Raw genomic sequence first — 14,016 nt, 5'->3', positions numbered from 1 at the left:
TATGTGACCTACACACAGTTATAAGAAATTAACACTCAGGCTTAATGGATAACTGTGTACGCTCAGTAAACATCTTTAGCTTTACTGTCAGGTAGCAGGAAAGCATTTAGCACAACTGTGTGACTTTCCACTAGCAAAATGATGTTAAAATTAACACTGCCATTCTAACAGACAAGATTGATTTGTGTAGCCGCCTTCAGGTGGATAGTACAGTAAACTACAACCTGGACAGATGTGATCCGCTGTCATACAACGTGAAATAAGCAAGCTTTTGTTTAGTCTTATGTCTGTAGATGTGTTGTTTTAATACACTTTCAGCTTCCAAAATGTAGGTTCACAATGACAACTGTATCTCTAAAATCTTTGTGTGGGGTTATACAAAAGTAGAAAACTCAGAGCTATTTCGAAGAAATGACACATAACTTTTTCATTTAGAAAGGAAGCAGAATACAATGAATGTTAAGCACACACAGCCCTGAGAACATCCACATTAATGCTGACTATTTGCAAATCATGATGCACTGGGAGAAAATTTTGTCTAGTTTTGCCAACAAGCCTTTGTGCAAACAGACCGATTTCAATTTTATATCTAGCACACACACAAACTCTTTTCTTTTATTATCACAGATGTGATCTCTTTGACCTCTTCTGGCTTCTGGAAAAACGTCTCTAAAGGAACCAGCATATTTTCTTTGGAACATAGTAAGATACAATCCCTTTCCATATATTTGTTCATGTTGATTTAAAAAAGTAGGTCCTCTATCAGGCCTGACAGCTTCAGGCCAGAGTGAATTGAGAACAGATTTTTAAAACCCTCTGAAAGCAACAACTAGAGACATGTATGATTGAAGACTGATAACGTCACATGACAGAAGTGGTGGTGCCTTTAGTAGCACGTATGCCACCTCTACAGAGTCACACAAACAGTTAAGAAGATTAACCCTGCAGACACAGACTGTGTGTGTTTGTAGAGCAAACAAAATGGGGCATGCTCGTGAGTCAAAAAAAACTCTCAGTTTGTAGAACATTAATGAACCCATAATGAAGATGTGTGGCGTCAGTATAGGATTGAGATTGCAGAATTACCATCACAAAAAACATTCTGTAGTTACTTTAAAAAATAAAAATAAATGTGTTGATTTGCAGTAAATACAATTACATACACTATATGTTTACATTTTTAAGTTATTGTAAATACTAATGTATGACCTTCTGCCCACAAGATGAGAGAAAATATGCCTACATTTAATAGCTTTACAATCTACGATGAATTCTTTGACATTTCACCCTGGAAGTGATGCAGATGAAGAAAGGGAAGTTACTCACGTGCTGAGCGTGGCACTGAGACAGAGGCAGATTCCTTCTCGACTGCGGAAGTTCTTGTGTTTGAAACCAGGAAGTAGCCTTTCCCAAATGTACTGGACACAGGAGGAGGAGAGAGAAAAGGGAGAGATGAGGGAGAGAGGGAGAGAGGAAGAGTGTCAGTAGGAACAAGCAGAGGAAGGTCCTGCCAGGCAGCTCATCAGGGGTTTGAGCAGATTACGGTGGTAACAATCTGTGGAGATGTGCATGTGTGTGGCTAACCCAAAGAATAGTGGAGATATAGCCTGTGTAATTCCTTTAATAGCCAGAAGAGGGAGCTCAAAACATAGAGTTGCTCTCAACTGCAGTGAATATTTATTTATCTCTGTTTGCATCTTGAACGTGCATTCTTCAATCTTTCAAACCATCTACCATCTGTGCTTGAACTTGAAATACAACAGAACTGAAACTATTTTAAGGAACAACTGATGTTTCATCTTTGAGATCTAAATGATCCGTCCTTCTCAGCTCAGGGTACCGAGACTCAGATTTTTATGACATGTCTATGTATGTGTGTCTCACCATGGGCGAGGCAGTCTGCTCCATACAGCGAAGGATCAGAGCTTGGCTGTTCTCCCTGACCTGGTCCTTCCCATCACCCAGCCTGTCCACCAAAGCCGGCACAACTAAACACAAGGAGAGAGATGGATAAAGAGAGAGCGAGTCAGAGAAGGCAGGCTAGTGATGAGAGTCAACGTCTGAAAAAAATGCAGAGTAATGTGCAGTATTTACATCAAGTACAGGAGAAATGAGGCCACACATGAGTCTCTATCACATTTAAATGCCAAAGACAACAAAGTCTGCCCCCAAGTGGAGCGGTTTTAAAATACACAAATATACAAATATATTTGTTACAGTCTGAGGGAGAAACAGACAAAAACTCATTGTAATGTAAAACCTTGAGCAATACCACCATTGAGAATGGGGCTTTGATAAGACCACCAGGGCTGTGATGACAAGACGAGTGGAAAGAGAGGACAGGAAATAAGAAGTGGACCGTGACTAAAATAATGTCAGGATCATTGTATGCTTTCATGTCAGCTCCACTTTATCTAAACACACAACTGCTCCAGTAGCACGACCTATGTAACGCTGTGACGCACACTGTAAAGCAGAAAAACTAAGAGCCTTTAAATGTTGGCAGCCAAGTGAACTATAAGGATTTTGGCAACTCCACAAATGTTTCAGATGGTTACTCTAATCCTCGATGAAATGAGGGCCAGAGTCGGCAGAAGCCTCAGCTGTACTGTAAGTGGGTTTCAGCTTTAATATCAGACCAGCGGGTACTTGACAGGTTTTTATCTGAAGACCGGCCACTTCAGGGGTGAAAATATGAATAAATAATGTTCCGTGAAGAGATCAGCATGTATTTCTTCTTTCCATAAAAAGTCAAAAATAATTTGTTCCTACATGAAGTGCTTGATATATCTTATCCCTCTATTCCTCTTATTGTTGTCCAAAAGCTATTTAAAAACACATCAGTGAGCCAAAACGTGGCACTGACTGACATCTTTATTACGATGAACACGTGCACTGTGGTTTATTTTCAGACAAACCTCCATATGCCGTCCTGCTTTCATAAATACTCAATTATGCCAAACTTACAGCTGAAAAGGGTCCCCAAATATTGAAATATTGATTTTAGTTTAGGGATTCAGCTTATACTGATGACCGATTATTACCTGCTTCTTATGGCCTATATTAATAAGATGATAATTTCACATTTTCATATTTTAAAACACATTCTAAAACTACTACTAAAATGTAGTTTAAGCACTCCTGAGGGCAGGAATGACTAAGATGTAGTGAGCAAAGATAGATGATTTAATATTCCATTGCTGGATGAAGATTTGTTCTGTTAAAGCTCACAGACTTTCTCCCTCCTCCTTCAACCCTTGTGGAGCTGTCTAGTCCACTTTTGTGATCAGCGGGTCACAAGATAATTTCCAGGAGTAACGAGATGGTTGTAGAGAAACATACAAAAAACAATAAAATTGCCTTAAAATTGATTTTATTGAGTGTGTTTTGAGAATCACAGTGAGTTCAGATTGGACGGCATGTGCGCCACAAAGCATGCTGCGCTTCTTGGATGTGTTTATAAGCAGATTGCAAACCAACTTTGAAGGTGCCCACCACCACCTACTGTATCGGCTTGTGTAGATGCTGTGCTCGTTTAGTCAATAAAAGCAATTTGGCTTCTTATTATCTGCTCTATTTATAGGCTATAAATGTATTAACAATAGCCAATAATATAAACATTATCCAGTAGATATAGCATCAACCCCTACTCCTGTTTGAGTCATGTTTGCTAGAAATTACTGCCCTACTGTTTTAAAAAATTATTCATCCTTATTTTATTTTTTTAATTAAAGTATATACTCATGAGCCATTTTTAAAAAGGTCTCCAGAAGAAACCAATGGATTTCTATATGTGAGCCTCAGACATGAAAGTTTTTGAAGTCAAAAGTGGGGTAACACATGGTTTTGAGATTTGTTGACAAGTCAAAAAACCACAACATACGGTGGTTTAAACTTTAAATGGCCCACCATAGTCAACACACCCACAACAACCCTGTTCTAACAGAAAATGCCAAATCTGGTGAATCCTCCTCTGTTTGACCATCAAATGGAAAATACTAAACTTTCTGAGTTACATAAAACTCGAAACCTCCCAAAACCTTTGACATTCAACCAATGAGATAAACGCTGTACACACAGAATGGCATGAGCACATACACATACACTCCTACCCACATTCCTATTCTGAAACTTCAGAGAGGAGAGTGATGTCATCTGTCCTTTTCCCTAGCTGTGTGCATGTGCTTATGTGTGTGTGTGCGCGTGCAAGCGTACATTATGTTACCATAACAGCTGGTTGCCTTGGCAACAAGGACAATACTCTCAAACAGAAATACTGACACGGGGGGCATTGTTGCACACAACGTCATCTGTAGTAAAGATGAAAACACACACACACACACACACACACACACACACACACACACTTGTATGTGGCGAGTTGACTCATTTTGTTTAATCTTTTTCAATGTGTCAATCAATCTGCAGACCACACAGCTGCTGGCAGGCCAATCACATCACTTTCTGTCATCTGTCACACTGCAGACAAGAAAGTATTATTAAGTGCAGCCTTGTGTGATCTGTATGTTTCACTTCCATATTCACGTCACATCTGGGAGTTACTTTGCACGATGGCCAACAGCATACAGTGTAATGGCAGCAGCCCTGTGCAATGAGTCAGTCCTGTAGATCAATACAATCACTCAGACTCAATGATCTCATCTTCCTTCCCTCTGAGTGAGTGTGGGAGGAGGGTGGGCGCAGGGAGAATGAGAGAGAGCACAGGAAAAGAGAGATGGAAGTCAGATGGAGTGAGGGAGGAAGGGAGATTCCAGAGCCAGCGGTGGCTCAGAGAAATGTTTTTGCCATCAATCTGAAACACAGATTCGGGCTAGGGCAACGTCCTAGACAGTGAGGGAGATAAAGAGTGTGTGGCAGACTTTGCACAGTGTGACAGGTCCAGTCATCCCAAAACTGCACTGCAGGACTGAGTGTGTTTGCTGGGGAACGGAGCCAGTCTGGCTGACAAAGACAGCTGGTGACACCTTAAGCGGGCACACACACAAGGGCTGGCACTGACATGACGCACATATACACACACTCACAAAGCATGAAACCTGATACAAGATTTGGCGTATGAGGTCATATGAATGTGAAGTCTGGTTTTAGGGTGCAATAGACAGAGCTACGGGATGGCAGACAACTCAAGGCCTTAATACAGGGAGTAAAGGGTGTACAGCAGCAGACTGGTCCGTCTCAGAGGAACCACATAGTGGAAGTGAGAGACAAAATAGAAGGTCAGAAGCCAAAATGCTAAAAACCAACAGCAATACACACACCGGTACACTTGATGCAATGGCACAAATTAGTGTTGCTGAGTACAATTTGGGAAATAGTGCTGATTTCTACCATTTTATATATTTTTTAACTTTGGAAAATACTTCAAGACAGGAGGGCAACCGTGTCCTTGACTGGCACTCGCTGCTTCAGATAATAGAAGGATGAACATTTAGACTGAGCATAATGAACAGGACGAGGAATGACATTTATATAATCCCTTTTTCAAAGAATGATGAAATCAATTAAAACACTGTGTGTTTGCCATTTAAAGCCTTGCAACAGGTTTGTACGGGTACAGGTTGGTACAGGTTCGTTATCTATTTTTTGGATGAGTAAACTGTCACAAAACAAACAAAGTATTTGCATGTTTCATTAAGTTTATATTCAGCTTTTCACAAGCAAGAAAAAACATGTACCAATCCTTTTCAAGCGTGCAAGCTCAGTATATACAGTTACTTTACTGTAAATGGAGCATAACCTAAAGGCTTTAAAGGTTTAGAAAGTTTGGATATCTCACCTGTTCCCAGGTATCCTTTGAACCGCTCTCCCATGCGATCCACAAACGCACCACAAATGTCTATCCCCATCAACGCCACCTAAAAAGCAGAGTAAGGCAAGAGTTATTCTCAATAATTAGACACAATTATTATACAATACACATGGCTTCAGGTGTATAACACTTCACAGCAGTTTCATGTACTTTTAATGTCAACAAACTGAGTACACCTCATAACAAGTCTACTTACCCTTATGGGCTGAGGATTAAATTACTCATTGAAGAGGTTTTAACAAAATTTAAAGTATGATCTTGGCATCCTAAATGGATGTTAAAAATGCTGACTCGGCCCGCCTTCTGAGTTTTGCTGACTCAAAAACCAGCCGAGGAATCTGAGAGGTAATTCTGTCATATTCAAGGAATTAAAGTGTCGCCTTGTCGCCCTTTCAAGATGCACAGCAGTCAGTCTGCCAACAGCTTTTTAAACCAATTTGATTCCTCAAACCTCTGATATCTGGATGAGTCTTGTGGTGCAAGACATTGACACAAATTCAGTACCCAACAGAGACTAGCAACAGCAAGTTACAAGCTAGAGGTGGAAATGTGCACAAACAAATCATAGCACCCAGCGCACGCTTCAGCAGTCTGAAAATTAAGGGGAAATAATTCCACTTTTATTCTAAAAGCCAGATGTCCACAATAGAAGTCCCACATTTCCCCACAGCATTATATATTTTTTACTACCATGTGACCCCCTCTGCAGATTTAAAAAGGCTGTGCATCAATGGTGTTTTTTATCATCTGGTGATAATTAAGTGACATGAGGCTGCAGATTGATCGAGCAGCAGGGTTTCCATTATCTGGTAATAACCTTTCTTTTTATAACAGGGAAAATCTGTTGAAGTCCGACAGTCCTGATCTCTCTGGTCATAATGTCTGGTAAAAATAATTCCCTCTAAGCTCAATTAGAATTGTATTAAAGGTGGATTAAGCGATTCTAGAAAAACAGGCTGTATTCAGAATCGCTTACAGAGGTACCATTCATTCTAATCATGATGACAAATTGAGTATGTAGCATGTTTTTAACTGTTTCCTCTAAATTTATGCAGGAGTGGTGGAACCCGACACCAAGACAATTACCATCACAGCTAAATAAAATGGGAAATTGAACATTATAATAGATAATAATAATAGATAACAAAAACAGCAACATGCATAAACTTAGTTTGTTGAAGAAGCACTTTAATCATGATCACTTAACCAAAATTAACAATATTAGTGCTGCAAACCAACCAACTGACTAGTAGGGATAAATGTGGATCAAAAGTCAAATTACCCACTGCTACAAAACAATTACAGAGGAAACTGCACAGTATGTGTCTGCTAGAAATGCCCAGATGTATTCTATATTAGCACGATCTAGGTGCTGTATTGTAGGCAACTGGACTTGTTTCAGTTGCCTACGAAACAGCACCTAGATACAGCACCTAGATTTACCATGACCTGGTTGACTGAGAACCTACATCAAAATATATTACCACGAATTTCTGAGTGTGTGCTACGAACTTACTGCACATACTCAATCGCCCCAGACTCCACTGCAGCTCTTCAGACTGTACGATGCATTTTATTTACAATTTTTGTACTATATTTCATCCTTAACTTCACTTCTGAGAAAAGGTGAGAAAAAGGCTGTGTTGATTTCAAATATGGGCAGTTTTACAAAAAATTGATAATGAAATTGAACCCCTGATTAGCAGCAAGTTTTTCTATTCCATCCACTTTGTGAGTTTGCTTTAACTTTGAATATATACACATAAAATATCTGAGATTCAACAAACATTTTGACCACCAAAGACCATCCATCAACCCCCACTTCGCCATAATATACAACCACTTGTTATGGCATAATCAGTAAGTGATAATACCTGAGGCAGCTCGATTTGCTGGTGAGCATGACATGCAGTAAAAAGCATAAAAGACAACTAGTATTTGGACCTTTCAGTTGAGATCATTTGATCCGAAGTATTGTGCTTAGCTGACGATTAAAACGTGTTTGCATTAAACATAAATGTCATATTTAATGAGTGATACCATACTGTTTAAGAGGTCAGTGTGTGTAACAGCTGTGGCTCTTTTTGATTATGTAACTTCTGCCCTCTTTACACAACCTGCATAACAGCAGCTAAAGGAATCACAATCACATTCACATTAATTTGTATTTTTTTCAATTTTGGTAAAAATCTAATGACTTATAGATATATGATGATATAGATATAGATATATGATGATTTGAGTCAGCTGTAGAATAAGATGTTGAGGTGACAACATGTTAAACTGTCCGCAACGCGTTCACAATGTAATGATGTCTGTTAAAGTGACTCTAGACAGTCCTCTTTCTCATGACTCTCCACTGTAATTTGGCTCAGTCATAAAAGAAAAAACTGGCTGGTGATATGACTCGTAGGGGGAAGGTAGACTGGATTTTTGTCTTGTGGTAAAGCTGAGTTTTCCACTGTGTTTCTGATTAGGATCACATCCCACACTGCGCTGTGCTCCTGGAATGCTTGTTTTGGCAGCGCTGCGGCAACACTGAACGGTCCAAAAAGAAAATCCATTAAAACATTATTCTCCAGACTCGTCTGTTCTGTTGACTGCAGTTTTTCCCTATTTTAGTCAAAGGGAGAGCAGCGCCAGGTAACCGCAGAAATGAAGAGGGGGAGGGTGGGGGCAATGATGAGGTAAAAATATAGGGACGAAAGCCAAGTAATGCAAGAGAAAACAAAAATCACCTGGAGAAGAAACATGAGCTCTGGGTCACTATGATGACTCCCTCATTTCTGACCTAATTTAGGGAGGAGGAGGGGAAGAAAAACAGCAGGAGAAGAGAGAAACCGTACAGGAAGGATACAACCCTGAGGCCTCCCTTCCCCCCCTCCTCCATACAGCACCCCAACAAGCTCGTCGCCCACAACCATATGGCATCTTCACCAGAGACAGAGGAAGGAGATGGAAGGGACTGGGCCTGTTGTCTATACCGGATAGAAGAAAAATGGAGATATGTCGGGGGTTTCTCCTCTAAAGGCCTCCTGATGAGGGATAAGGAGAGAATGAGGCAGGAAAGAAGAAAGACCAAATGGGCACTTAGGTATCACCCAAAATATTAAAAAACATCAGGTATGTTGGCTAAGCAGCGTTAAGAGACTGGATTTCCAGCTTCATAGCATTAGCATGACTGAGGTATGCTGGAGTTAAAAAAAAAAACAGTAAATATTTAGCCCGGTATGAATGGTTCTTTGTGAAGACTCATGGTTGCTGCAGATGGTGGCTTAGCCTGTTAATTCACATACCATGTCCAAGGTTTTCTCTGGATTCTAGAGAGGCTTAGAGCGAGTTTTGGACAGAAAAACATTGTCCAAGACTTACAGAGCAACATTTGGGAGTGGACATAATGTGCAAAGCTGGAGACAAGTGCTGTAATAAGACCATTACATCATTTGTCGACAACAATTTTGGCAATCTATTAAAATTCAAGTGATTTGTTGCTTTACTCTCCCTTGTTAATTTAATAGTTTGTAGTTGGACTGTTTTTTAAACAAAATAAATTTGAGGGTGTCGCCTCAGGCTCTGTTACAGTCATGTATCCCTACTTTTTGACATTTAATACACTGAACATTCAATGATGATAATAAATTAAGCCACACATGAATTGATAATAAAACAATAGCTAACTGCAGCTCTAATAGGTTCATTTAGGTTCTCGCAAAAAACATTTTCTGTGGGCTGCCTGATGGTTTATTTGACAGTGGATGGAGTAAGTTCATATCCCCGCTCAAGCTGAGTTGCTAAATATATACTTGCTTTGATCTCAGTGGTCACTGTGCAATTGGTAGGCACTAGGCAAATTGCTGTTGCACTGAATTTTGTGGTACAAAGCAATGGCATAACGCGCTTTTGTTCTTGTGTGATGCCAGATTACATTAGCCTATTTTATTGCCTTATTGCCCCAGTTACATTCAAATTTTGACAGGATTTTCCTCAGGGTGAGGGTGGTGCCTAACATTACTGAGGATGGGAAAGACTCGACATGCCTTCGTCTTCTGAGATTTTACCAAGCACCCTTGATACCAATCTCTTGCCACCTTAGCCTGGGGGAGAGGTGGCTAACTTTCCTACCTCAAATTAAACAGAATGGTTTAATTAGACAAGTCTAACCTGACGATTAAAGAACAGTCTAAGGCCAAGAGTAATCTTTTTTAAATATATTTTTGGGGATATTTATGCTTTTATCTGACGGAGTGAGGTGAAGAAGCAGACAGGAAATGGGGGGAGAGAAAGGGCATGCAACAAAGGTCGCCAGCTGGAGTCACTGTAACCATTCGGCTGCCAAGGCCCTACCGCCAAAACTAGGCTTAAACAAAGCAGCTGGTCCCTGGAGTGAAACACCCAAAAATGAATAAAATCAATTATCTTCAGTGGAAGGTTTTTTACTATGAAGCACCTGCAGGAAGAGACGAGTTTACAGGAAAAGCAGGCCAACACAAAAATAGTTACATTGTTTTAAAGAAAACTCAGTTAATGTTAGTGGAAACATTTAACTGATGAATGCTAACTGTAGAGTGTTTGATCTGTTGACATAATGGTAACAAGGTTAGAGTGCATCATCCAACGCTAATATAATAAAGCATTTTTGAGACTTCATCTTAATCTGAAAAAAATCTCAAATATCAGAGCATCTGGTCAGGGCAGTCTGGTGGCAGCGTCAACCCTTGACCAGTCCAGCCACTGTCCAGTCAAGTGACATTGCTGCCCATAAATGCAGCATGCAATATTAATACCTTCGGTGTGTGTGTCGTACACAGGCACTGAGGCCTCTGTGATGTTTAGGTGTATGAAGTGAATCAGCTGCTATTGAAACAGGAAAGAAAGAAGAGTGTGAATCTGACTCACTATCAAAAAAAGACCCAGACAAGGACACAGAAGTGAAAAAGAGAGATGAAGAGAGCCAAGGGAGAGAAAAAAAACCGTATTTTATCTACTAGTAAAAGAGGAACCTTGGTGCTACAGTTGCCGAAGATTTCATGTATTTATGAGTCATGACTTGTGTTTTCCACTCACCTACCCATTCCCCATTTATCACTCCAGTTCTCCCTTCTATCCCCCGCCTCTCCCATCATCCCTCCATCCATTCTTCCCTCTCACTGCGCTGACTCAGCATCTTGCTTCCAGCTAAGTCTCCCGTCCTTTTCGCTCGACAGGGAGCCAATCGGCATCGCTAAAAGCCTGCTATGTGAACCCCTCTGGGCGTCACAACTTGCTCGCTCCACACTGCCAGACACCGATCTGAGCTCAAGTTACTGTACGTGTCATCTACAGAGAAGAACAAATCTGAACAAAGGGACATGTTCCCTTGTTACAGCTTAGGATGAAATTCTTGGAGGCCAGCTTTGAGGTGGCGATGGTTTGGTTTTCACATCAAACATGTTGGGTTACTGAACTGAAAGAGAATCCTGTGTACAAGATGAAAAAATGCCCCTATTTTGAACCTGAAACCACACTTTTCCTCCATTAATCTTCAAGTCTAAACTACAATTTTTCATAGAAATCCCACAATGTTTTGCTCTAATTGAGAAAGATGTTTTAGATCGAAACTTAAATATGGCCCAAAACTACCTTCTTTCCCTATTTCTATGACTTATATTTATATGGACTATTGGCACCTTAAATTTGTTTTGAGGCAGAACGATGCAAAACCAGAACATCACGGGAATCTGCAGATTCTATAAAGATTTAAAAAATCGGCGGATGCTACTTGGAAAATTGATACAACCTTTTCTGTTTTGGCCAATACAATTTAAGAGTAGGCAACCAAAATAGCAGTACTGGCACACCTTTATCGGGAGTGGAAATCAGTTTTAAATGTTGTGTTTAAAAGATTATGACAACAAAGTCAAACAAGCGTTTTGTAACACTAGAGAGAGATGAGGAGAGGTTGCTTTCGTTAGGCTGAACGCACAATTTCCACGCTCTCGCAGTCTTGCTGAGACTCCTGCATATCAGTGCAGACCATGCTTATCAACTCAAAAAGAGACTTGGGATTTCGATTTCAGCATGCTTCAGAAAGAGATTTCAGACTGTTGTGAATTGCTGTCTGGATCAGTGTGATATCTTGGCAAAAAATTCACATTCCAGCATTTCTGAGATATGGCAGAGGGTGCAGACATGGCAAACACACACACACACACACACACACACACAGAACACTATGCAAGAGAGAGAATTAACAGAAAAACTGTGAAAAGGCCAAAGGAGAGATTGAGAGTGTGTGCAAGTGGGAGAGAGAGGGAGAGAAAATGAGAAAGAGAGGGATGGATGGAGAAAAAGCATAGGTTATAACAATGAGTATTCAAACCCCTCCCCCATCCCATCCTCCAGTCCTCCAGTAGTCTACAGTGCTGACAATAGACTCAGTCTCATCCAAAACAACTGCATAAACTCCAACAAACCACAGGAATGCCCTGCAAGTGTCCTACTCTGTCACTGGGAGGGAATTTAAATATGTCTGCCTCTTCTGATCCAGGACTGGACTGCTAGGTTGTCAAAAAGAAACACAGAGCTTGAACCTTTTATCTAGATTTGACAGGCAGGCGCCTGACTAAATGCATATTGTTTTTTTTTAATCCTCTGACTTGGCAGAGGTAAGAAAAGAAAAGGGACAGCCAGTTTGATGAGCTCTTTTTAAAGGGGATCATAGAGTCCTCTTCATACCACTGAGGCGATGACAGCTCGTTTGAAATGTTTTGATTTGGCTAAAGTTAGCATTGATACCACTCTCTCGGCAAAGCTTAACATTTCCATTACTCCCCGTGTCCCAGGCTGGTGGAAAACAATTCATGAAAAGGCCGAGGGGGTGAGTGTTGCAGTGACAGTGCGATGCCCTTATACGAGGGCAATCTCTCACCTTGAAATTGCTGGAGTTCACCCATCCCGTTAGCTCATCCACCGTTTTATCCAGCCGGGGTTTGTCCTGCTCCACGTCCGGGGACCGCTGCGGGTCGTTCAGGTAGTCAATGAGGTCCTGGCCGACCTGCAACCTGCGGGTAACGTCTTTCTGTACTACCTGCTGGTAAAAATAGTCCATGTTGTCATGTTCCTCCATTTGGCACTCAGTGCCGTGTGGCCAGCCACTGACGCCGGCCGAAGACAGGAGACAGTGGTCGGTGCGACGGGGTCCGAAAGAGATTTGAACTGTAGTCCCGAGGAGGGGCAGAGAGACTGTGCTGTCTGGACTGCTTCTGACTGATGTTTGGTCATCAACATGCAACTCCTGTTAAAAATACAATTAATTTAACCCACGAATCATCCCTCTGCTCAAATCAAAAGCTCAACTTTGTATGACAAAGACGTAAGTTAGCTTGCTAGCTCTCTTACTATTCACGTTAACGTTAGCTCAGAAGGTTAACTTAAAACTTCAAAAAAGTTGAAGAAACGTGTAATAATAGTGGACCCGAGCAGGTTCCTTCAATATATCCGCATCAAAACAAGCTGGCCGGCTCTCTGTTATGCTAACAAAAATAGCACCTAGCTAGTTAGCACAGCGACCCAAACAAGGATAGACCGCTTCACATCAGCTAGCTCAGCTAGCTCTCGTTGGGTATCCGCAGGCCTGACGCCTGGCTCCTCTCCGCTTTTCTATTCCATGACCACAGGCTGGAAAGTCTGCTGATCTTTCAGCTGTCGACTCCTTCACCCGATAAAGTTGCAGCAAACTTCCACAATGAGAGCGCTGCTCCAGTCACGCGGTTACTGCTTTCTCTTTAATCCAGGAATAATCGCCGCCACCGCTAAACCCTTTAAGAGGCGCTGAAAGCTTGCGCGCTGCCGGGGACTGCAGTTTATCAGGGGGCGCAACCGATCAACGATCAGGCCGATGGGTCTTCAGGCACCGCACAGCAGGCCGGCATAATGCCTGATGTAAAATGCCGAATCAGTTATTGTACTGTGGGGCACACATGTGCTTAAATCAGGAGAATTTACAGCAAAAGCAAGTAATTTTATTTTTTTTTGTCATTCCTTTACGATCGATAATTTCTTTTAACTGTAACAGAGTCATGAATCAAACACACCGCACTGTTTATGTGGGTGTGTCTGCCGTCTACACGGCTCTTGGGTGACATCTAGCGGTGTAGCTGCGGTGTTGCATGCATTCCGTTTGCCGCAGTTTACTCTTCAGACACTTG

The 14,016-nt window shown here is 41.3% G+C and overlaps 1 protein-coding gene across 1 annotated transcript in view; it reads right to left on the bottom strand.

Moving 5' to 3' along the window:
* The window catches only part of clasp2 (cytoplasmic linker associated protein 2), a 63,854-nt gene extending 50,204 nt beyond the window's left edge, over nt 1-13,650 (bottom strand). The window contains exons 1-4 of the mRNA XM_073463499.1: nt 12,738-13,650; nt 5,798-5,876; nt 1,885-1,988; nt 1,327-1,418 (exon numbers count right to left, since the gene is read on the bottom strand). Of these exons, the coding sequence (XP_073319600.1) occupies nt 1,327-1,418; nt 1,885-1,988; nt 5,798-5,876; nt 12,738-12,935 (473 nt within the window). The 5' untranslated portion in view covers nt 12,936-13,650. The remainder of the gene's footprint in view (nt 1-1,326; nt 1,419-1,884; nt 1,989-5,797; nt 5,877-12,737) is intronic.
* Between the last annotated feature and the right edge of the window lie 366 nt (nt 13,651-14,016).

This window comes from Pagrus major, chromosome 3, assembly GCF_040436345.1.
Source record: "Pagrus major chromosome 3, Pma_NU_1.0".
NCBI lineage: Eukaryota > Metazoa > Chordata > Actinopteri > Spariformes > Sparidae > Pagrus > Pagrus major.
Note: the sequence above shows the minus strand (reverse complement) of the source record. Positions and strands in the feature narration are given on the sequence as shown.